The sequence below is a fragment of the Lepidochelys kempii genome, chromosome 1, assembly GCF_965140285.1.
Source record: "Lepidochelys kempii isolate rLepKem1 chromosome 1, rLepKem1.hap1, whole genome shotgun sequence".
Classification (NCBI taxonomy): domain Eukaryota; kingdom Metazoa; phylum Chordata; order Testudines; family Cheloniidae; genus Lepidochelys; species Lepidochelys kempii.
Genome location: NC_136380.1, coordinates 144566435 through 144591865, shown reverse-complemented (window position 1 = coordinate 144591865; position 25431 = coordinate 144566435). Strand labels below are relative to the sequence as shown.

General features: G+C 42.5%; 1 protein-coding gene across 3 annotated transcripts in view; it reads right to left on the bottom strand.

The window, feature by feature from the left end:
* POLA1 (DNA polymerase alpha 1, catalytic subunit) overlaps positions 1-25431 on the bottom strand; it is a 351812-nt gene that overhangs the window by 93033 nt on the left and 233348 nt on the right. For all 3 annotated transcript variants that reach the window (XM_073357730.1, XM_073357757.1, XM_073357749.1), the window contains one exon: positions 1494-1610. In XM_073357730.1, the coding sequence (XP_073213831.1) occupies positions 1494-1610 (117 nt within the window). The remainder of the gene's footprint in view (positions 1-1493; positions 1611-25431) is intronic.

Sequence of the window (25431 nt, the reverse complement as noted above, 5' to 3'; positions counted from 1 at the left end):
ATTGGTTTAAGGTCTCAAGCATGAGATTTAACATCCCTTCCAATTTTTTTGTTGTATTTAATTATAAAAATGCTAGAAATTTGTGACATCTATCTGAATATCTAATACTTTTTTGAATCTGTGTTAATTTCCTGGGCAATGAGTTCCACAGTTTAATCACAAGCGAAGAAATATTTCCTTTTTTTGGTTTTGACTTTCTCACACCTTACAATTTCATTGAATTTCCCCTTGTTCTTGTGCTATGGGACAAGGAGAACAGAAGTTCCCAATCCACCTTCTCTGAACTATTCATTTTTCTTCATTTTCTTATGTCCCCTCATCTCTCTATCCTTTCTAACAAACAATCCCAATCTTTTCAATGGCTCCTCATATCAAAGTTTTTCCAGACCCTTGATCCTCCATGACTCTTCTAACAAACCCATTCTAGTTCTGCAACCTCACACAGAGATGCCTTCTCTGCCCACTCACTCATGACAAAATTAAGCATTTATTTTTTATCTACATGTGAGCATAATAAAGTATGCAGATCTACATTACTTAAGATGGAACACAACTACTGGAGGACTCGAGCCAAAAATTCCCTGTTCTCTTCACCTTGGAATTTAATAGCTCTATCAGTACTAAAGCATGCATACTTTCCCATATTTTACGGCAGCATGTCCAACCTTTTCAGCTGAAGGGTTAAACACAGTATCTTTAAAAGGCCAAGGGGCCTACAATGAATAATTTTGGTCGGATTCTCCATCCTGTTTTCCTCCTACTGCACTGCTCAGGTAGTGTGCAGAGAGCAGGCTCCTGGACCTCCCTCCAGCAGCTCCTGTTGCAAGTGATATTTTAGGGCTTGAGAGGGGCATGTCAGGGGAGCTAGAGTGGCTGGACTGCACTATTGCCTGGCTATCCCTAATGCCATATTGTCCCTTGGGGATCAGAGCCAGTAAGTGCAAGTTAGCCTTTGCTAGTAAGGAAAAATCAAGGAGCTGTAATTCGTTGCTGGTTTGCAGCTTCTCCTTTCTCTCTCTCTTGGAGTTCCCCGAATGACTGCTTAGAGACGAGCAACCACCCTTTGCTAGGCAGAGTCAAGTAAGCTCCTAACCTGCTCTCCCCAGGGCTCTTGCAGTCTGGAAGCAGACAACAGAGCAGCCAGAGCCTACTCTCCTTCATCCTGTGATGCAGGAGGTGGCCAGCAGGGGAACTGCTGAGAAGCTCCAAGAGGGAAAGGAACTGCTCTGAACGTTCCAGAGCTGCTCCTGTGGCTGAAGGGAAAGCAATGAGAGGCAAAACCCTCTACTTCCAGTCCACAGCAATGAGGCTGATACAAACAGTTTAAAACTGGCAGTGCATAGCTCAAGAAACACATTTTAGTTTCATCTTATAATATTTTCTTCTTAATACAGTTGTCTTCAAGGGCCACACTTAGACTTTTCAGAGCTTCAGGAACCCCCTGGATCACAAATTGTACACCACTGTATTTGTGTGATGCTTTTGGTACTTACTTCAGGTCTGAGGATAGCCTTCTTACAGGCCTGACATAAAGCACCATTCTGGGAGAAACTGAGGGGAAGGCGACGGGTTCGATTCTGGCAAGTCGGCTCCTCACATATTAACCAACTCTGCAGAAGGAAAAGGGAAAAGAGAGGATTAAATAAACTTTACGATGATTAATTCAAACTACTACTTCCTTTTTTCCACCCAAATGTTGAACTCTGCCTAGATGATTTTAACAATGTTTAAAAAGGACATACTCTCTCTGATGATAAAGTACTCTAGGAAAACACTAACTAGTAAGCCTCAACATCCTCTGGGAGGTTGGTATTGTAAATAATACCCATTTTAAAGATGTAGACACTGAACTACAGAGAGGTCAAGGTACTTGCCCAAGGTACGCTAGTAAGTGGTAGAGCCAAGAAAAGAACCAAGCAGTCCTGACATCAAATTCCTTGGTCTATCCCAGGGATCGGCAAGCTTTGGCCCGTGGGCTGCCAGGGTAAGCCCCCTGGCGGACCGGGTCAGATTGTTTACCTGCTGCGTCTGCAGGTTCAGCCGATCACAGCTCCCACTGGCCGCGGTTTGCCGCTCCAGGCCAATGGAGGCTGCAGGAAGTGGGCCGAGGGATGTGCTGGTCGCCGCTTCCCACAGCTCCCATTGGCCTGGAGTGGCAAACCGCGGCCAGTGGGAGCTGTGATTGGCTGAACCTGCGGATGCGGCAGGTAAACAAACCGGCCCAGCCCGCCAAAGGTTGCCGATCCCTGGTCTACTCACTATACAACACTCTTCCCCTACTGCCATAACATACTGTATTCTACGCTGAACAGATGCATAACCCCAGGTGTGTGTTCTGCATCTACTTTCCTCTTCCACAACTGTGCAGCGAAGCAACACTAGCGGGACAATTCTGGGGCAGCATGACAGAATGGCAAAACATTTAAGTTTCTTTTCATTCGCTGGCTTCTAGCAGGTATAACCTGTCTATTTCCATATTAATCTTAAGAAATTGCCATATAGACCCCACAGAGGTCCTGTTAATTGTCTCATTCATAACTTTTATTTTACATCTCCCTCCCACACCCGTCCAGTGTTGCTTCATGGGGTACTGACATAATTTGCTTGCTTGAGTTTTAGGGGGAAGTAAGGGATTACAATATGGATCTATTTTGGTGGCTTTCCTAGTGATAAGCAGGGATTCTTCCATAGGAGGACCCAGCAAATCCAACACTGATAGACATGATTACAAAGCATTCCCCAACCTGTCCGGCTGAGCAAAAAAAAATCTGGCCCAGCTGGTTCCGATACAGCCCAGGCAAAGTGTGCAGAATCTCTCTCTCAAGAACACAGAGGTAAGCAAAAGTACTAGTAAAGAGGGGGAGCACTCCTGAGGCTAGTGCAATGCTCCCTGTTTATGCCTAGGCAGAACAAGCACAGCATCTATCAGTGCACTACCTGTGCTCTCAAGGGAGGGTTTTATGCACCTCCAAGCAGGACAGGGAAGGTTTTTCTGACTAACATCATGCTAGAGGCAAATTCCACAGCACTGCAGAATTTCTATGCAGAATTCGTGGTTTACACCGTAACCATAAAGCGGGCCAGAAAAATAAGAGACTATTCAGACACACAATGACAGAGAAACATTTTGAACATTTCTTGTTTATAACACTTGCTCAGTGGGTTTAACTTTTAGAAAATGCAATTAGATATAAAATTAGAATTAATATAAAATTAAATGTTCAAAGGTCTGGGAATTCCAAGAGTTAAGGTATCTCCTTAAGGGTTAGCTATACACCTACATAGTCCTTTTTTAGTGCCATTTTCATGGTTAAATGTAAACAGCTATTAACTAGTTCTTAGGATTCTTAAACTACATAGAACAATACAGACTACAATAATGCTTCAAGCTGAAGCCTTAACTTTTGGAAGTTCCTGAGTTCAGGCCTGATCGAAAGCCCATTGAAGTCAATGGTGACTCTATTGAATTGAACAGGTTTGGTTCAGCTCCAGTTTTACATATAACTAGTTCATATATACATATTACATATACAATTACAAATACATATCTCGTATAGAATTACATATAATTGGTTCTCAGCTCCAGTTTTACATATAAATCTCCACACATGTACTCAGATTAAAAAAAAAAGTACAAGTGCTACTAAATTGCAGCACATCTGTAAATGACTCATATTTAACTGACTTGGGGGCAGCTAAAATCCACGTGTGAAAATGCCAACTTTAAGCATTCTTCACTTAAAACTAGTGAACTGATTTTCTTCACACTTGAAAGATAAACTAATATGATTACTCTCTATAAATACACAAGGGGCGGCGGGGGGGGGGGGGGGTAGATACCAGAGAGGGAGAAGAGCTATTTAAGCTAAAGGACAACATTGGCACAAGAACAAATGGGTATAAACTAGCCATGAATAAATTTAGGCTGTAAATTAGAAGTTTTCTAACCATCAGAGGACCGAGGTTCTGGAACAGCCTTCCAACAGGAGTTGTGGGAACAAACAACCTAACTAGTTTTAAGATGGAGCGTTGTAAGTTTATGAACATAATTAGAAGAGGCATTGCCTATGATAGCAGGGGACTGGACTCAGTGACCCGGGAGATCCTTTCTAGTCCTGTCATGGTATAGACAGAGATAGTAGATTGGGAACTTCTATCCTCCCTGTTACATAACACATAAACAAGGGAACATTCAATGAAATTAAAAGATGAGAACGTAAAAAAAAAAACAAAAAAAAAAACCCACCAAAAAAGACCCCAATAAAAAGAACACTTTTTAACACAAGTGGAACTGTGGAACTCATTACTACAGGAAGTCGATGAGACAAAGAATTTAAGATTTAAAAGAGTGGGTATTTATAGGGATTTCAAGAATACCCAGAGCTATCATAAATAGATAAAAACAAAAATTATGGAAGGCATATTAAACTTCATGCTTCAGGCGTTAAAACAATAACTACTATATTAGGAAGAGACCAATGCAAGGGACAGATTGTCACACATTTATCTACTGAGGGGAGGTCTCACTGAGATTGGGCAATTTTTTTTTACCTGAATAGTATTTTTGAAAAAAATGCAGTTTCAGTCAACTCTAAACTATTCACGAATTTGACCCAAATTGTCAAATAGTTTCAACCAAAAAAAATTATTTTTTCAGGCTAGATTCACAAGTAAATTTAGGTGCCATTCAGAAAAGAGGAGGAGGTGGTGTCCCTTTGTACTTAATAACACACTGGTTAAGGCATTCACCTGGTATGCAAGAGACCAGTGCTTAATTTGTAATAAAAGAGGTGCTGGGGCTCAGGCAATTTTTTACATTCATAACTGATGCCGCAAGCCCAGAGGTGCTGGGGCTATGAACTGCCAAGCTCAGAGGTGCCAGGGCTTAGCATTTTAAGAGACTGAGGTTAATTTTCCCACTCTGTAGCAGGGACTTCAAACCAAGTATCCCACATCCCAGGTAAGTGTCCTAATCACCAGACTATTCGGGGGCGGTGGGGGGGGGGGGAAGTTCCCTCTTGTTGAAGTTTTTCCACTTTGTATAAATACTTAAATATTAATTGGTCCAGAGAGAGAGAGAGAGAATGAATTACTCACCCAGGTACAAAATATGCCTTGTGAGGTATCATTTGAAAGCTAATAACTTGCTGGTCAATAATATCATGGTGAAATGTACATAGCAACATTATATGTAAAGTTATGAATACCCCCTATATGATGTCTGTTAGCATATGTTCTAACCCACCCAGCCATGTCAAGGCAAAAGTTGTTAAACAAGTCTATCCTCAACAAAGGAAGAAACGGTTACTTAATGTAACTGTAGTTCTTCGAGACATGACGTAAACGTGTATTCCACTTAGATCTGTACGTGCCCAGTGCACTGGAGCTGAAGAAATTTATGTAGCGGTACCTGTAGAGGGGTGGCGTTCACATCTCATGGCTGCAGCTCCTCACCTGGCTACATGAGGCAGCTTTTCCCTGACCCTCTCTCAGTTCCTTCACACCAAAATGCCCAGAAATGAGATTCCAATGCAAAGAGGACAGAGGTTGGGTCATGGAATACACATGTGCATCACAACTCCGAAGCATCACAGTTACAGTCAAACTTCAAAAACAGACTCCAACGAGAAACTGCAAAAGTGGAATTAATTTGCAAACTGGACACCATTAAATTAGGCTTGAATAAAGACTGGGAGTGGATGGGTCATTACACAAAGTAAAAACTATTTTCACATGCTCATTTTTCCCCCTACTGTTACTCACACCTTCTTGTCAACTGTTTGAAATGGGCCATCCTGATTATCACTACAAAAGGTTTTTTGTCTCCTGCTGATAATAGCCCACCTCAATTAATTGGTCTCATTACAGTTTCTATGACAACTTCCACCTTCTCTGTATGCATATATATTTCTTCTTATTATATGTTCCATTCTACGCATCCGATGAAGTGGGCTGTAGCCCATGAAGCTTATGCTGTAATAAATTTGTTAGACTCTAAGGTGCCACAAGTACTCCTGTTCTTTTTGCAGATACAGACTAACACGGCTGCTACTCTGAAACCTATCTTCCTACTGTATTTTCACTGCATGCATCCGATGAAGTGGGTTTTAGCCCATGAAAGCTTATGCCCACATAAATTTGTTAGTCTCTAAGGTGCCACAAGTACTCCTCGTTTTTTAAGTTACAGGAAGTAACCGTTTCTTCAAGTAGCTGCAGCTGTACATTCCACATAGGTGACTTACAAGCCATGCCCTCTGTCCCTAGCAGGCAAGGCTTGGAGTCTACCTGAACAACGACTGCAGAACCTTTCCACTTTGCATCCCCCTGGAAGAAACAGTTATGGCATAATGGTTCGTGAACGTATGCATCAATGACCATGTAGCAGCCGTGCAAAAGTGCAATACAGAAACGTCTCTGAGAAATGCTATGGATGCTGCTTGTGCCCTCATAGAATGAGCTCGCACCTGCTAAGGAGGCAGAGCCAAAGCTATTTCATATGCAGTTTCGATGCAGGATGGTATGCATTTGGAGTCTGTCTGCAAAGAGACCGCTTGACCCTTCATGCTATCTGTATATGATGGCATGGCATTGGAGAAGACTGATCTTCCCTGAATGTGGGGATGAAATGCCAATATTGTTGCCAGATGCAGTTTCAATGAACTAAACGCAAGCCCCAATGATTGAAGGTGCAGCAAGTACTTCAAAATGTCCTGGATAGAGACCAGCAATGTTTGTATTCCGCAACTAATGACCACACCAAAAATCTCTTCCATTTCACTGAATAGGCCATCCTGGTGGAGAGATTTCTATTGTTAAGGAGGACTTTCTGGACAGCCTCCGAACATCACTCTTCCTCTTTATTCAGCCATGCAGCAGCCATGCCATGACACGCAGGGAGCTGAACACAGGGCGTAAGGAGTGGCCCTGGTTCTGAGTAAGTTGGGATGATAAGGAAGTGGTTTGGGATGCTGAACAAACAGTGCATGAAGGCAGGAGAACCAGCTCTGCCTCAGCCATGCCGGGGCACTGATAATGAGCTTGGCCCATTTCACCTTGAGCTTGAGGATGACCTGAGGGATGATCAGGGGAATGGCATACAGAACAGCTAACTGCCAGCTGAGGTGGAAAGTGTCAGACTGAGGCCCCCTCGAGAGCAGAATAGACATTTCCTGTTATCCCTTGTCGCAAACAGGTTTACTGCTGGGACGCCCAAAACTGTGAAGATGACCCGGAGTACATTTGTCCTCAGATACCACTCATGACTCAGGAAAAATACCCGATGAGATGGTCAGCGAGATGATTCTGAATCCCCGGCAAGTTAATGGCTATCAGAGTAGTGTTTTCCTCAATGCAGAATTGCCACAGCCAGATCGTTTCTAGACAAAGCAACCTGGAGTGTGCTCCTTCTTGTTTGTTCATATAGTATATCACAGCAAAATTGTCAGTACGTATGTGAACTACTGAGTCTCTGATACGGTCCTGAGAAGTATGGCATGCATTGTAGATGGCCTGAAGCTCCAGAACATTGATATAGAGTGAGGCCTCTTGCTGTGACCACGGCACCTGTATTTTCAGAGACCCCAGGTGTTCCTTATAACCTATCAAGGAGATGTCAGTAACAACCAACATGGTGGGCGAGGACCGGACAAAGGGAATACCTTCGCAAATGTTCTCTGGATTCATCCACCACTGCAAGGAGTCCAGGACCAGTGGAGGATGATGAATCAGTCTATCTAAAGGGTGAAGAGTGGGACACCAAACAGTCTTGAGCCACACGTAAAGGGGGCAAAGGTGCAACCTTGCAAACTGGACCAGCTATGTGCAAGTGGCCATCTGGCCCAAGAGCCTGAGACTTGTCCAAACTATCGTGGAAGGCTGAAACTGCAGACTGAGGTACAGGCGACAAACTGTCTGAAAACGGTAAGTTGGCAGAAACGCTTTTGACGTAGTGGAATCTAACAATGTCCCAATGAACTAGGCTTTCTGAGTGGGAGCCAAGGTTGCCTTTCTGGTGTTTAGGATGAGACCAGATGGTCGAGCAAGTGCAGTGTCATTCCGACATGAACAAGAACTTTCTCTCTGGATCTGCCCCTCAGTAACCAGTCATTCAAATATGCGAAGATGTGAATTTCTTTCTTCCAGAGGTATGCTGTAACAACGATCATTCATTTGGTAAAAACTTGGAGGCAGAAGAGAGGCAGAAGATAAGTACTCTACACTGAAAGTGGTGTTCCACCACAGCAAAACAAAGGAACTTTCTATGGTTTGGCAAAATCGCCACATGAAAGTAGGCATCCTGAAGGTCCAGAGCAGCAAGCCAGTTGTTCTGACACAACAGGGAGAATAGTAAACGGAATGACCATTTGGAATGTCACGTACCTGATATATTGGTTGAGATCACAAAAGTCGAGGATGGGTCTTACCCCTCCCTTGGATTTGGGTACCAGAAAGTCCCAGGAGTAGAAGCCATGACTACGGTGTTCCAGCGGAAACTCCTCCATCACTCCCGAAGTAGAGAGCAGACCTGCTCAAGGAGCAGTATCTTGTGAGAGGGGTCCCTGAAGAGAGATTGGGAGAGAGGATGGAGAGGAGATGTGGAGAGGAACTAGCTGGCCTAACCTGATCTGACAGTGCTTAGGACCCAGCTGTCAGTATCAAGCCTTAAGTATTGTGAAAGCAGGTTAGCCTATCTTCAAGGACCACATGGTAGCCTAGAGACCTTGAAGGAGTGCAGTGTCTTGTCAGTCTTATCAGAGAACAGTGTTTGACCGTAGAAGAGCAGATCTTCAATGGCTTGCTGGACATAGGGGACAATGCCTGAATTTTGCAGCCAGGAAGCCCTCCTCACAGTGACCACGGAAGCCATCACCCTAAGAAGTCTGAGAAGTCTAGTGCGGACTACAAGGTTGTCTTAGCCCCTAAGCAGCCCTTCGTGAGAAATAGCCAAAATTCATCTTGCTGGTCTGAGAACTCTGACATAACTGTGTAGTGAACAAAATCCTACTTGGACAGCAAGGTTTTCTGGTTAGCAATTCATATCAGTAAGAAAGAGAAGGTGTCTTTCTGCCATGAGGTGCATTCATTTAGAGTCCTTATGCTTGAGGGTGACTTAAACCTGGCTTGATGGGCTCTGTCGCTTGCCACAGTTACAAATAGGGAATCTGAGGCCAAATAGGAATAAAACAGCTCAAATCCCTCAGGGGAACTGTAGCACCGTGGAACCCAAATAATCACCAGTCATGTAATTATGATATGTTTTGTACAAAGATGCCATGTAAGGTATCATAGGAAAGGTCATGATCTCCTGAAACCCATTGTTCTGTCATAATATGTAGATCATTAGTGTATATGAAGTTATGAAATGTTGCTGTATGGTTATTATTGAAATACTCTAAGTTTGGGAATTGTCCCTTGCTAGTTCTCCAGTGACAATAACGGAAATGATCCTCACCCCGGTGGGCATTAAACGATCATTAATCAGCAGGGGAGTCGTAAACAAGTGATTTACAATTCTGTAAGAGAACCACCACACAATGGTGATTGCTCAACCTTGTGACTCAATAAGACCCAGCCCAGACATGCCTGGGCTAGTGGACTATAAAATGAGGAACAGTGGCATTGTACTTTTACCTTTCTCCTCCCCCACCTATGCTGGGAGCAACAAGAATGCTGGGAAGACAAAGACTTGAACTGAGGAGACTAGGCTTAAAGGGAAAGCCTATGTATTAAGGGCTGTAACCTACCTGTAACATCCAGTGGGGTGAGAAAAACTGCTTAATCCAAATATTGCTTAGGTTAAAGATTTAGACTGTGAGCTTACTTTTTATTTTCTTTGATAACTACTGACTTCTTGTGCCTACAACTTATAATCACTTAAAATCTATCATTCTGTAGTTAATAAATCTGCTTTATATTTTATCTAAAACAGTGTGTTTTGGTTGAAGTGATTAGTAAATCTCATTTCAGTTTACAAAAGCTAGCGTGTGTCCTCTCCACATTGAGGGAGGGGCAGACTGCGTAATGAACTTACAGTGGTCAGGCTTCTCACCAGGTACAGTTCTGGAGTGCAAGGCTGGGGACTTGGGAGATTTGCTGGTGCCTTTCTCTGTGTGATTCGTGAGTGGTTCAGGGAACATTCGTGCAATCTAGCTGGGTGTGGGGCTCCACATGCCGTTGTGCTGAGTGATAACAGGACCTGCCGGGGTTTGCTGCTTGTCACTCGCAAAGCACTGTAAAAGACAGCCCAGGCTGAAGAGTTAGGGGGTCACAGCAGTACCTCAGTTCCAGGTTGCACTTAGGTGTCCCGTCACAGAAGGAAATAGCACTTTTCCATGTGCTTAACCATAAACGATATCAAGCCATTGTGTTCCAGAGGGCCATAGCCAGTTATCTTCCTGATAACACCATCCTGGCCACTATGGATGTAGAAGCCCTCTACACCAACATTCCACACAAAGATGGACTACAAGCCGTCAAGAACACTATCCCCGATAATGTCGTGGCTAACCTGGTGGCTGAACTTTGTGACTTTGTCCTTACCCATAACTATTTTACATTTGGGGACAATGTATACCTTCAGATCAGCGGCACTGCTATGGGTACCCGCATGGCCCCACAGTATGCCAACATTTTTATGGCTGATTTAGAACAACGCTTCCTCAGCTCTCGTCCCCTAAAGCCCCTACTCTACTTGCGCTATATTGATGACATCTTCATCATCTGGACCCATGGAAAAGAAGCCCTTGAGGAATTCCACCATGATTTCAACAATTTCCATCCCACCATCAACCTCAGCCTGGTCCAGTCCACACAAGAGATCCACTTCCTGGACACTACAGTGCTAATAAACAATGGTCACATTAACACCACCCTATACCGGAAACCTACTGACCGCTATTCCTACCTACATGCCTCCAGCTTTCACCCTGACCACACCACACGATCCATCGTCTACAGCCAAGCTCTGCAATACAACCGCATTTGCTCCAACCCCTCAGACAGAGACAAACACCTACAAGATCTCTGTCAAGCTTTCTTACAACTACAATACCCACCTGCGGAAGTGAAGAAACAGATTGATAGAGCCAGAAGAGTTCTCAGAAGTCACCTACTACAGGACAGGCCTAACAAAGAAAATAACAGAACGCCACTAGCCGTCACCTTCAGCCCCCAACTAAAACCCCTCCAACACATTATTAAGGATCTACAACCTATCCTAAAGGATGACCCAACACTCTCACAAATCTTGGGAGACAGGCCAGTCCTTGCCTACAGACAGCCCCGCAACCTGAAGCAAATACTCACCAACAACCACATACCACACAACAGAACCACTAACCCAGGAACTTATCCTTGCAACAAAGCCCGTTGCCAACTGTGCTCACATATCTATTCAGGGGACACCATCACAGGGCCTAATAACATCAGCCACACTATCAGAGGCTCGTTCACCTGCACATCCACCAATGTGATATATGCCATCATGTGCCAGCAATGCCCCACTGCCATTTACATTGGTCAAACTGGACAGTCTCTACGTAAAAGAATAAATGGACACAAATCAGATGTCAAGAATTATAACATTCATAAACCAGTCGGAGAACACTTCAATCTCTCTGGTCACGCAATCACAGGCATGAAGGTCGCTATCTTAAAACAAAAAAACTTCAAATCCAGACTCCAGAGAGAAACTGCTGAATTGGAATTCATTTGCAAATTGGATACTATTAATTTAGGCTTAAATAGAGACTGGGAGTGGCTAAGTCATTATGCAAGGTAGCCTATTTCCCCTTGTTTTTTCCTACCCCCCCCCCCCAGACGTTCTGGTTAAACTTGGATTTAAACTTGGAGAGTGGTCACTTTGGATGAGCTATTACAGCAGGAGAGTGAGTTTGTGTGTGTATGGGGGTGGGGGGGTGAGAAAACCTGGATTTGTTCTGGAAATGGCCCACCTTGATTATCATGCACATTATAGGGAGAGTGGTCACTTTGGATGAGCTATTACCAGCAGGATAGTGAGTTTGTGTGTGTGGTTTTTGGAGGGGGGTGAGGGGGTGAGAGAACCTGGATTTGTGCAGGAAATGGCCCACCTTGATTATCATGCACATCGTGAAGAGAGTTGTCACTTTGGATGGGCTATGACCAGCAGGTGAGTGAGTTTGTGTGTGGGGGGGTGGAGGGTGAGAAAACCTGGATTTGTGCTGGAAATGGCCCAACTTGATGATCACTTTAGATAAGCTATTACCAGCAGGACAGTGGGGTGGGAGGAGGTATTGTTTCATGATCTCTGTGTGTATATAATGTCTGCTGCAGTTTCCACGGCATGCATCCGATGAAGTGAGCTGTAGCTCACGAAAGCTCATGCTCAAATAAATTGGTTAGTCTCTAAGGTGCCACAAGTACTCCTTTTCTTTTCACTGGTCTGGACTGCACCCCGGAATGTGATAATCTCCCACCTCTTTTGCTTGCTTTCTGCCAACTGTTGGCATTTAGAGCCAATGATCACGGATTTGAAGAGCCACATAAAAATGATTCATTTGTAAGGAGGTGCTTATATTATTTCACTGAGAAGTACATAGAAAGGGCCACCAAACCTATCATGTAATAATTACACTTGAAGCAAATTTCTTTATGTAACTACTTTTTATTTGCTGCTTAAGAAAGAACTATGAACGTTCCTGGTCACACAATGCATGTAAGGAAAACAAGAATCAACAGATGACAACCAAACTGAAAACAATCACCATATTTTAAGACAACAACAAAATGTCAACATTCTACAACTCATTTATATTCTTCTTTTGCTTCTAATTATTAAGAAATGTCTAGTTATTGACAGACATACCTGAAACTTATTTTTCTAGATAAATTACAACTCCATAGTTCACTGAGGTATGTTAAAAACTGGGGAAGTGCTAAGTTGTCAAGTCACCTGCATTTAAAGGAAATACCCAACTGTATCTCTGACACAGATACTGACTAAATGTCCCTTCAATTCATATAGAAAACAGATAATGTAATTGTTTAGACTTCCTACCAGTTATAATTAACATTAAAGAGATCTTTTCTTCTTTGTCACCTCGCTATTCAGTACTTATTTGCATTTGTTTGTACTTACTATCTGTTAATCTCTCTTTACAAATGACAACAATAACTAGTGCTATTATGCATGGAAATTAAACATGTAGATAAATGTGTGAAGGGAGCTATTTTTGAAAAAAGCAATATTAAAAGCATGTAGCTCTTTATGTCTCTTGTTTTGCTTTGATAATTAAGCTCTGGTCTTGATTTGGTTTAAACAAAAAACTTTTCCAAGGACATTCATGTTGCAATCAAATTCAACATATGCACTCTGTTTAGTTTCAATTTATTCAAATGCAGGATTGTTAACCCTTATTTGACTCATGCCCATTGTCTTTGCTGACCAAACAAAACCAATCCTTCATTTCCCAGCAGCTATTGTTAAGTCTTTAAATTAATTTGTGAAATAGCAAATAAAATCATGGCAGGAAACCCACAGTTTTGAATTTGCTTGGTGTCTTCACCTCTGACTACCATGATAACAACGCTGACAAACCTAAAAAGAAAAGGAGTACTTGTGGCACCCTAGAGACTAACAAATTTATTTGAGCATAAGCTTTCGTGAGCTACAGTTCACAAGCCTAGTGATTCTAACAATTCTTGATTCAAATGCCTAGCTAAGTGTGAGAAATGTAAGACAAGGAGATTGGAGAAAATGTGTGATGTAAAAGAAAATCCCTGAATTATATACTATGTCCACTAAGTATAGCTAACGGAGAAAAGAATTGCAAGTGAAAAGTACTGCTCCCTCTTCTTAAGCATGTTGCTGATACTCTAGCTTTCTGCATACTGCAGTTAGACAAGCATTATAAATATTATCCTATTGTAAACTTGCTATCTTAACTAGCTGAGCATGATGATTATTCTCTAATACAGCAACACTTTGGATATCTTGTAATGTGCTCAATGGTATGTTTCAGATAGGCTTTATTTCAGCAATTACTTAGGTTTATATTAACTCAGCCGTTGATTCTTATGTATGGCATAAAATAGACAGATGTTATGCAATGTATCATATGATAAGCCAAACTATAAGACTTTTTTTGAGGCCTTGTCTAACTGTTTAGAAATGGGTCCTCATTCTACATATTAATAGTGAGCAAATAGAGGAATTACTGCAACATTCTTGGATTTTGTTTAAATACAAAAAAGTTTGTTTTGCTTACTGCATGAACACATTTTAAGGAATTTTAACAGCACTTAACTTCCACAAGAACAAAAATTGGTCAAATCTGAAAACCAAAAACCACAGAGAAAACAAAAGACACGACAAATGCCCAGGCAGTCAGTTGCAAGCAAACAAGTATATTCTACAGCCTGGTAGCTCCATCTACTGCTGAGCATGCATATGCAAAAGGGGGAACTACTGTATATCAGCAGCTCCATGATATTCCAAGCAGGGAACTTTCAAGTAAAGAGGTAAATGCAAGAGTTGCCTGGGAAACAGAATTTCAATTTTACCATCAATATCTAGTTTTTGGAATTTTTCTGGTCTGATTCAGGATGGAAACCCCCAAACTCAATTTTTTTTCTTCACAGATATTCTGTAATATTTTGTCTCGGAAATAACAAAACGTTCCCACAGTGGAAACACGTAAGTGTTTCTGAAATGAAATATTGCTACATGGGATCCCTGGCAGACTACAGCAGACCCAGGAACTCCAGCTCTGCAGGAGCCCACTTAGAGGCTGCTCCATCAAGCCTGGGCTCCCCATCACTCAACCCGGTTGGTTGCCATGGAATCGGGGAGCCACAGATCTGTTAATTTTTCAGAAAAAATGAAAATTTTCTGTGTAAATTTAGATTTTGTGGAAAGTGCATTTTCTATCAAAAAACCATTCCAACAGAAAATTTCCAGCTAGCTCCAGCCAATGTGTAAAACTAAAACAGCTACACAAAAAATCCAAGATGCAATATTCAATAGGAGGAAGGAAGATAATGCTGAAAAAGAGAGATGAAAATGGACAGCAAGTTAGAAAAGCATCTGAAAGGCAACAGCACAAAAAAGGAAATATACTTGCTATCTATACAAGTATGATGTATTCACACACATATGAATCTGGTGTATTGCATTTAATTCTGGGCACCTCATTAACCTGGAAAGATAAATACTGACAAAAGGGACAGAAAAGACAAAAAATATTATCAGAGACTAAAGATACCGAACGATACATTTACACATTTAAGTTTAAAGAAGCTAAATATGCAGAGTTAGTGATGAATAAGGAAGGAGTAACAACATAATAATTACACAGTTGAAGGGTGTAAACATACAGGAGGAAAAAGAATTACTGAGGATGATCAAAGCACATAGGAGGTCACAGAGGATGCACTGTTTGGAACATTGAAAAGTGGAGTGGAGAAAAATTTCAGAAAATGTGTTGTAGGGAAAAAAGTCATACATTTAAAGATAGATAAACTCATTCAGATGACTAAAATTTTCTTTTCTGGGTCCAGCCTTTCCTCCGACCCAGACCAACATACTTTGCCCCCTTTCTCGTCAGACACTGGACACACTTCAGACATGAGCTGGGGCTCCAGAGCTTCACCATGCTCCTTTTGTCTGTCCACACAAAGACTATTTCTGAAGCTGTATAAAACACAATCCTATTGGCAATAGAATTAGTTTAGCTAGCAACCTTAGATGACACTACTATGCATAACAAGTCCAATACAGGAGCACAGAGCACAGCTGTAATTGTCCTTAAAGAATTTATCCGGAATGAAGGAGGGCAGACTGGAAGAAGAGGTTAGTCCCAGAGTGGAAAATTTCTTCCCTGATAACTTCCTGTCTGCTTGCAACATGTCCCATAACAGGGCTGTTCTCCTCTCTGCAGTTCTGCTTGCAACATGTCACAACATTTTCTGGCTTGTAAAAATTCTTATAAGATGATTGGCATTGAAGTTATTGTTGCTAATCAGTGAACTGTGTACAGTAGGCTAACTAGCACACAAACTACAAACTTAAAATTAAATGGGGTCTGTTGGCTAATGAAGCCACACCATGGATTGTAGAGTCAAGGGAGACACTGCTAGCAGAAAGGAAATTATTGGGTAAGAAATTTCCCATTCTGCAGCCTAATGTCTCCTCTCTGATGTATGGGAAATAGTGAGCAATGAATAGTAAGCAGGGAGGGATAAACAAACATACCGAAAAAGAGAGGTATACCCTTGAAACTAAATGCACGAATGGTAAGTTATTTACCATAGATCATCACGTGCAGCACCTTCTTTTCTAAGGAGGCCTCTGCAGAGGACAGAAAATCCACCTTATAATGTTTAATAAAGGTGTTGATAGAAGATACATTGCTGCCCTTTAGACTTCCTCACAGTTAAAGCAGAAACCCTTTCTGTCTACAGCCACTAAAGATCTCGTAGTGTGTGTTTTGATTCCATTTCTTAAGGAATACATTCGCTTGATGGCTTGTATGCCTCCACAATGCATAACTTAATCATTTGTCCAAGGATACTTCGTATGCCCAGAGACCTTGGCATTTTGGGTGAAAGAACACAAACAAGGAGCCTAATCTTCCTGTAAACTAAAGGTAGATCTTTAGTGCTCTCTATACATCCACATTATGCCACAGACTTTAGTAAGGCACAGGATTTGGGCAGAATGATGGGAGTATCACTTACTGTGACATAAAAAAGACGAATCACGTTTGGCAAGAGGCTCTGGATTTCTTAAAATCACTTACGTTGTCAGTGTCGTACACGCAATATAGTTCGCACATGGATAGATCTGCTAACTCAGAGACTCATCCAGCAGATACGATAGTGATCAAGAAGCACGTGTTTTGATAGAGAAAACAGAGTGGTGTGACCACTGTTAGCGGTTCAAAAGACTGGGTGGTTAGAGCTTTTAGAACCAGTGGCAGATCCCACTTAGGAACAATTGTTCTGACCACGTCTCTGAGAAATCTTGAGACTTGAGGATTTTTGACTAAGGCGCTTGAGGATTCTGCATGCAAGACACTATTTATGTCTGACACCTAAAGTGCTATGATGTTGGGCGGAAGACCCTTGTCCATACCATCTTGAAGAAAATCCAGAATTGCTGGAACAACAGGATCCTTGAGATTTCTGCTTTCTTGACATTATGAGCTAAACCATGACTAGATGGAGGAGGTGGTCTTTAATACTGAAAAGCATCTGGAGGCCAGTAGAATCCCACTCACTTTGGAGGATAATTCAAAGCAATTAACAGCTCCCTCTCAATAGTCATGCTGTTAGTTGGAGATGGCCTGGAGAACAGGACCTTGGTGGAAGACATTCAGACTCTGGTAGATGCTGTGGAAGTTCCAACGCCAAGTCTACCAGGTTCAAAAAAGATGGTCTCTGTGACCAGTGTAGAGCTAGAACTATATATCACCTTTGCTACCTCTCGCCTTATCTTCTGAATCACCCCCCCCAGAAGGTGGAAATGGTGGGAATATGCAAAGCAAGCCCTTCAGCCACCAGCATGCAAGAGTATTTGTTCCCAGTGACCTGGGATCTGCTTCCCTGATGAAGTACTATGGTAACTTTTTGTTCTTGTGACTGGAAACAGAGAGACAGCTAGAACCAGCCACCATTCTGAGGAGTTGACTGTATGTCTGTTGGGCCAATCTGCCTTCAGGTCTATTTCTCCCTCCATGTGAATTGTTCTTACAGAAGCCAGATTCTCCTCTGCCCATTTCATTATTTCCATCGCTGCCAAGTGTAGATTTGAGCTTCAAATTCCCCCTTGGTTGGTGAGGTATGCCTCTGTGGTACTGTCTGACTGGACAAGGTTGTGATCACCCTTCCGGAAGTTTCAGAGGGCTAGTTTCACCACTTTTAGCTTCAAGAGGTTGATGCTCTCCTTCCACTCTATGGAGTTCCATGTGCCATGAGCTGTACTGCGTCCCAGATGTGCTCCCCACCCCCATTAAGATGGCATCTGTCGGAAGGGCCTGGCAGACAGATAGGAAGATCCCAGCAGACACTCCCTGGGATTGTCCACCAACTGAGAAATTCCAGCACCTAATCTATCACGCATTCCAGTGAGTAGTTCCACACCTTCTGGAGATGCCTAATATGGAATCTTGTCCATAGTGCATTTGCTATACACAAAACCAGAAGGCCTATTCTGTGCAGTAAGAGGAAAACCTTCGTCACAGATGTGTCTATCTATTCGCAAATGAGCTCTCTTTGTGGAAGGGATAAAAGAGATCTTCCTGCTGTTTATCACAAACCCATGTGTTTGAACCAATTCTAATGCTGGAACTGTGGTGCTGTGAGCTGCTTCTTTGGTCAGGGCTCTGATAAAATATGTAGTCTAGGAAGAAATACAGATTAGGGCCCTGATACTGGCTATGACCACCAATGGCATCTGGTAAAGACTCTGGGAGCTGATGAAAGGCATCTGCTAAGTCCACTGAGGTAACAAAATCCCTTTGGATAGGGATATTACTGCCAAGGCTATGGAGTCCATCCAAAATCTTGTTTTCTTCATCCATTTGTTGAGCTGTTCAAAGTTCAAGATGCTCTAGATCTCTTCTTTTCCAGCATTTCAGGCTCCACGCTCCATATTTTTCATTATCCAGAAGAACCTGCCTTCTGAAAGAACTAATTCTATTGCTCCTGTAGCCAGAAAGTAAGAGCTCTTGTTCATACTACTCCAGATAGATGACTGGATGTAGGGACAGTGTGGGGCTCTTAGCTAGTGAAATACACTACCTTTCTCACCCACATAGACTTCAAGGCCAGAAGGGACCATCATGATCATCCAGTCTGACCTCCTGCTCATTGCAGACCACAGAACCTCACCCATCCACTCAGGAGGTAGGCCCATAACCTCTGGCTGAGTTACTGAAGTCCCTGATTTAAAGTAATCAAGCAAGAAAGAATCCACCATCTACTCTAGATCAAACCAGCAAGTGACCCATGCCTCAAGCTGCTCTGCCCCCAGGGTCTCTGCCAGGGAGACCAGGGAGAAAATTCCCGCTCCCCCCCCACCCCAATTGTGGTGATCAGTTAGACCCTGAGCATGTGGGGAACGCCCACCAGCCACACACCTGAGCTCTTCCCCCTAGTGTCCCATTACCAGACTTTGGAGATATTTATGGATAGATCATATGCCACTGTAGGTAATCTCATCATACCGTCCCCTCCATAAACTTATCAAGCTCAGTCTTAAAACAAGTTAGGTGTCCGTGGTCAAAAGACCATTCTTCTCAGAAGTGGGATATTCTGCTTCCTGGATTCAAATTGGGTTTGAGGCATAGTCTTTCATAGTGAGCTCCTAGAGCTATTGCAGCTACCTCTGGCTTTACTGCTTGATCCGCAGTTGCAGGGTTTTCCTCTGACGTACCTGTCTGCTTTCCTTTCATACTTCTATGAGGATAGACAAAAGGAAAATTTTTGCCTGTAGTTGGGCTTGTAGTCTCTTTTCGAGGCACTGTGTGGAGATGACAGGAACTACTTCAGTTTGGATGCCCTGTGTGCCACTCTCTTATCCGATTTTTCTTAAAATAGGGAACAGCCTGTGAATTTGAGTGCCTTGGATTACAGAGTCATTCTCTCTCTGTCCCAATGACTATTTAAGTATATATCTATAGTGGAACAGTCACTATAGGGTGAGAGAGACAGACTCTGTAGTCCAGGAGTTAGGGCCAGTCTCTCTGCTTTAATCACTCTCACTATTTATCCACAGTGGAACATCTTCAACAGAAGAGACGGGGAGAGCCCCACATCAGAATATCCCATAGCTCAGTGGTTTTCTTGAAAGGTGGGAGACCCCTCTTCAAATCCTTTCTACCACCCTGGCAGAGAAGGGGGAATTGAACCTGGGTCTCCCGCACCCCAAGCAAGTATGCTAACAACAGGGCTGGAAGTTATAATGTGGGAATCACTGCCACCATTACCACCTTCTCCTCCTCCAGTCGGATTACAAACTGGGCTTGATCCAGTATGCGTGCTCAGAGGCTGCCTACCCGACTAGGCGCTGTATGTGACTTAGGCAGATGAGCCCATTTTCCCCCTGATTTGTGAATTGTTAGGCAGGGAGGTAGGTGTCTGGACGCCTAGAGGGAGGCAGCAGTGTGCATGCCCAGAGATAGAAACAGATGTCTATGGAACTTTTACCCTGAAAACTTAGGTGCTGAGTGAGTTTAGGTGCCTACCGGGTTCGGCAAAAGTTTTGTTGACCACAGTGGAGCCAAAACTGGAACTAAGGTGCCTAAACTCTAAATACCTTTGTGGATCTGGGCCAATGTGTTTAAAGCTAAAAATAGGTCCAGCAGCATGAGCATGGATATCTTAGGAGTGTCCTTGGTCATAAAGAGGTTAATGTGTTAGAGCCACGAAGGCTGTGTCTGTGCTGTGCTCTGGTCTGAACCCAAATTGTGATGCTTCCAGGATGTTGGTTAATGTCACATCTGGTTGGTGGTTACTACTTTCTCATTTATTTTTAATCCAGAAATGTGAGTTGAAGATGGGATGGTAGTTGGAAAGGTCATCAGGGTTGAGTGTTGGCTTCCTGAACATTGTACAGACTATTGAGGTTTTTCAAAGAGCAAGGCAAGTGAAAATGCACGACAATACTATTCCCATATCATGGGAGAAATAGATGCACTGAACAAAGTGGCAAAAGACAATTGAACTACAGTATATCAATATACAGAACTCTTTTGTAGCAAAGATCGTTAAGAAGGTTCACCGAAGTGCAACTAGGGTTTACCAAGACTCTTTTGAAAGGTTTCCCTGCCAGGAAAAATACCATTTCACCTCACACTTAGGATAAATACAGGAAACTGTATAATATGAGCAAAAAATTCTAAACTGGAAAGGAAAGTGGCTTTGGAGATCTATGCGAGATGCTCGACTTATCCCAATGTACCTTCTCCTATTCTTAAAGAAGTTGTGGATGTGGCGTGGACACTGAAAAGCACTAAAGCCCATGGAGTGGATAACATACAAGCAGAACTAATTAAAAGTGGTGGGGAGGCATTCATCAGGGTATACCATAAGCTTGTCAATGTGATTTGGGAGCATGAAAAATGGCTCAAGACTTGGACACAATCCCTGATGGTTCCTATTCATAAAAGGGGACTTGACTATTTGTGGATGCTACTACAAATCTCATTATTGACTCACCCTAGCAAAATACTGCTGTACATCATCCTGAAGAGAACTGTGTCCATGATAGAGAACTTTCTGAATGAAGGACAAGCCAAGTTGAAGCCCAAAGGAGTAGAGTGAAGTAAATATTCAATCTGCATGGGCTATGTGAGAGAGTGCTGGAGAACATGGGAAGATGGTTTATGTCTGTATATTTTGCTAAGGTGTTTAACTGCATGTGGAACAAACTGCTTTGGGCAATCCTGCAGTTGATGACAACTGGTGAAAATGTAATAAGGCTGATACAAAATTACTATGGAAATGTGAGAGTTTCATTTTTGTGGGGCATGAACAAAGTAGTTGGTTTGACTTGAGGATAGGTGTCAGAGACGGTTGCATACTATCACCGACCCCCACAGTTATCTTGAAGAAATTTTAAGAAGAGCCATTGATAAAAACCTATACAAGGTCCTACCTGTCAATGGACGAAAAATTAGTCATCTGTGCTTCACCAATGATACTGAACTGATGTTGCAAGAAGAGGTACAAAAGTTGTCAGAAAGACTAGCAATGGAAGCAGAAAAGTTAGGTCTAAAGATAGCACATGAAAAAGAAAAAGACAGTAGTGACATCTCAGTCTGTTGAAAAAGCAAATATATTCCTACCCAAATCTGAGGCAGCATTGGAGAGCACTGGCCACTTCAAATACCTGGATAGTATGACTACAGGGGATTCTAAACATTACTTTGAGAGCCAAAGTAGAATTGGACTTGTGACTCCTGCTCTACTGAGCCTCAACCACATTTGGAGAATGAAATTGCTGCAGTCTCTTGTCTTCAGCATCTTGCTACATACATGTGAAACATGGATGCTAAGAAACAGGACATTAAGTCCTGTCTACAATACTTCTGGGAATGAACCTCCAACCCTGAATCCACAGACCTGTATCAGTGGGGCTCACATGAATGCGCTAAAAATAGCTGTGCAGACATTATGGCTCAGGCCGGAGCTCAGGCCCTGAATCTTGGGGTGGGGAGAGGTTGGCTTCAGAGCCCGAGCTGCAACGTCAAAGCACTGTACACACAACTATTTTCAGTGTGGTAGCATTAGCCCCTCCAACACAAGTCTGTGAATCCAAGCTCGGAGGCTCGCTCACAGATACAGTGTAGACATATCTAAATTGGCTTTCTGCCTTCTCATTTAAATGTTACAGGCTACTGCTGCGCATTAGCTACCCCTGACATATGATCTGTTATCACATCTAAGGAAAAGGGGAGTCTGGTTTTGGCATTCTTCAGATCAGAAGCTTCTCTTGGCATTAACACAGCACTGGAGCCAGACTTCCAAATATGGATCAGCAGCAGGCCCAAGGACAGTGCACAAATCAGCGATGTTACCCCTTCAGTGATGAGCATGGCAGAACTCGGATTCTGTTTGAGGGTTACATTTGAGAGCTCTAACCTTTGGATTTCTTCTTCAAAGCTCACATTTAAGATATCCTGACTACAAAACTATTTCCTTCAGTAAAAACGGATTAGATTATATGGAACACATTAGCTGGATTCTTATGCTCTCCTTCATTAAAAAGGAAATTTAGCCAATAATGCCACTAGAGGCAAGCCTGAAAAGATAAGCCCGTGCAAACAGAGCACTACCACTCCGGAGAAAGCCCATTATAAGGCTCCAGAGACATTGGTGTCCTGATTATTCCCTATCCTAGGACCACTTTGTGACAAGATGGTGATGCTAAGTGGCTCTAAGACCGGGATGATCATCACCCTGTGACAGACATTGCAACTCCATGCAGTATCTTTGGGTACTATTGTATTACATTTATGAATGGTTTATGGATCATTGTGTTCTACTTCTTGGGGGATGATTAAAGAGAGTCACTGAGACTAAACAACTCCAGAGAAGTTTCACCCCACAGGGTGGTTTGCATGTAATGGTTTAGGCAGGGTTTTCCAGAGGCTTGTCTCCACTTTAAATGCTACAGAGGCACTTCTGTAGTGCTTCAGTGTAGACACAACCTATGCTGATGGGAGGGATTCTCCTGTCGTGTAGGTAATCCATCTTCCATCGACCTAGCACTGTCTACACTGGGGGTTTGGCTAGCCTATGTTGCTCTGGGGAGTGGATTTTTTATACCCCCATGTGACATAGCTGGGTTGTCTTAACTTTTTAGTGTAGACCAAGCCAAAGAAAGGGCTTTTGGTATAAACCAGCAGTTTTCAACCTGTGGTACGCAGATCCCTGGGGGTCCACAGACTATGCCTAAAAGGTGAGTGAAAGGTAGTTGTTACCATAGAACAGTGGTTTTCAACATAGGGGTCCACAAACTTATCTAAGATTTCCAAAGAGGCCCTCACATCCATTTGAAAAATTTTAGGAGTCTGAAAATGAAAAAAGGTTGAAAACCACTGGTATAAACGGATGAGCTTGCCTTCATTTAGGTTCAGCAAATGGAAATGATTCTCTGTCCAAGCGGAGGCCCTAACCCTTATTGAAATGTTGGAAGGGATATTGGCCTATCATACGGAAGATGGGTGATTTCTGGAATATTTAGTGTGGGTTTAAATCTATTTTTATATGTTTTTCTTTATGCTTTTACTGTATGAATAAATGTGTTAGTTTAAAAAGAGCTGAGTGGTAACTTGTAACTGCTGTCTATATGCTCGGAAAGCAATGCACAGGGACTGGCCTTCAGGTAGCCTCTATCACAGTGGATGGCAGGGGGTGTACGGACTTAAAATCCCTTATCAGAAGAGAGTGGGACAATGATCCCCACTCAGAGACAGGTGGAGATCAGACTGGGCATGCCTACAGTGGACTGCAGATGGGGGAATACAGGTGCAGCTACACCGACACAGTGACACAGCCCAATACAGGGGGATATTTCAGTGCCATAAAGCTGGTATAACAACTCCTATGCCCCATCCCCCCATACCTGCTGGTGTTGTAGGGGTGTCGTTGGGAAAAAGGAGGTTTTAGCCAATATTTTCATTGCCCTAGTAATTCCCAGTTACTGTAATTGCCCCTTGGGGCCACTTGAAATCAGTATAATTTAAAGCATCTCTTAGACTATACTGGGGAACTGAAATGGTGTACAGATCCCAAGATTAATGCAAAGGCTGCTACCAACCAGGACAGCTTTCCCTTGGCATCCATCCACTGTGCTCCAGAACAATCAATACCCTGGTCCAAATCTTGTTTCCTTTTAAATCTGTGGAAATTTGTCATTGACTCAAAAGGTACCAGGATTTGGCTGTGCAACAAAGCTCCACCCCCTCAATGTATGTTTTAGGAACTCCTGTATTACTCAGCATTTGGTAAGTGCCTCTATTTATTGATTGAATACCTGGGGTTCTATCAGCAACAAATCACTCTCTCACCACAAAGCAAATCACAAAATATAATATGTGCCTATTTTTAGGCTACGCACTGAAGGTTTGTGGGTTTTTTTTAAGAATGGCATATTGTGATTTAGGATTTTCAAAGAACAGAATATATATTGTTTTCTGATTCAAATTTGCACCCAAAACTGGAAAAGAAACCCCCAAAATCTCCAATGGGAACTCACTACAAAAAAACATTACTTTGATTTTTAAGATAAACCTTCTACATAGCAAAGTGTCATGCCTGCCTGATTATTAAAGCTCAGAGAGGTGCTGAAGCAGGAAATGAAGGAACAAAGCAAGAAAAAAAAATCAGAAAAAACTAAAGTTAATGCAGAAATACTTCTAACAAAATTATCAAACACGACAGAAGTGGAAAATATCTTGCAGGTCAATGTAAGAGTTTTAAATGTTATTAAAAATTGATTTTTAAAGTAAGACATCTCTAAACATACATCACGTCATTTCATACAAGTTATTTGAAATTTATTGATCTGCTCATTTGTGCCATCAGTCTACTGAAAAGATAATGGAGCACTCCAAATCCTTATGATAGGTTAGATGCAAACAGCAGTCCTCCTCATGTAAACACATGAAATAGCACTACCAGTGGATAATTCCAACCCTAACAGTGGTATATTATATAATAAATTAACAAGTCTGTTCTGCTTTGCTTCACATCATGGCCAGTACTCCAGCCTTGTGATCTTAATTTGCAATCAGGGCCTAAGCACAAGAAGATGCACCTAGAGAACATTAAACATTAAAAAGCAGCACACAAGCCTTCATAGCTTGCCATACAGTACACAAAGAAACCCAACAATCACCAGCAATTTTATTTTACCACCATTGGACAATACCAAAGCAGTTAAAT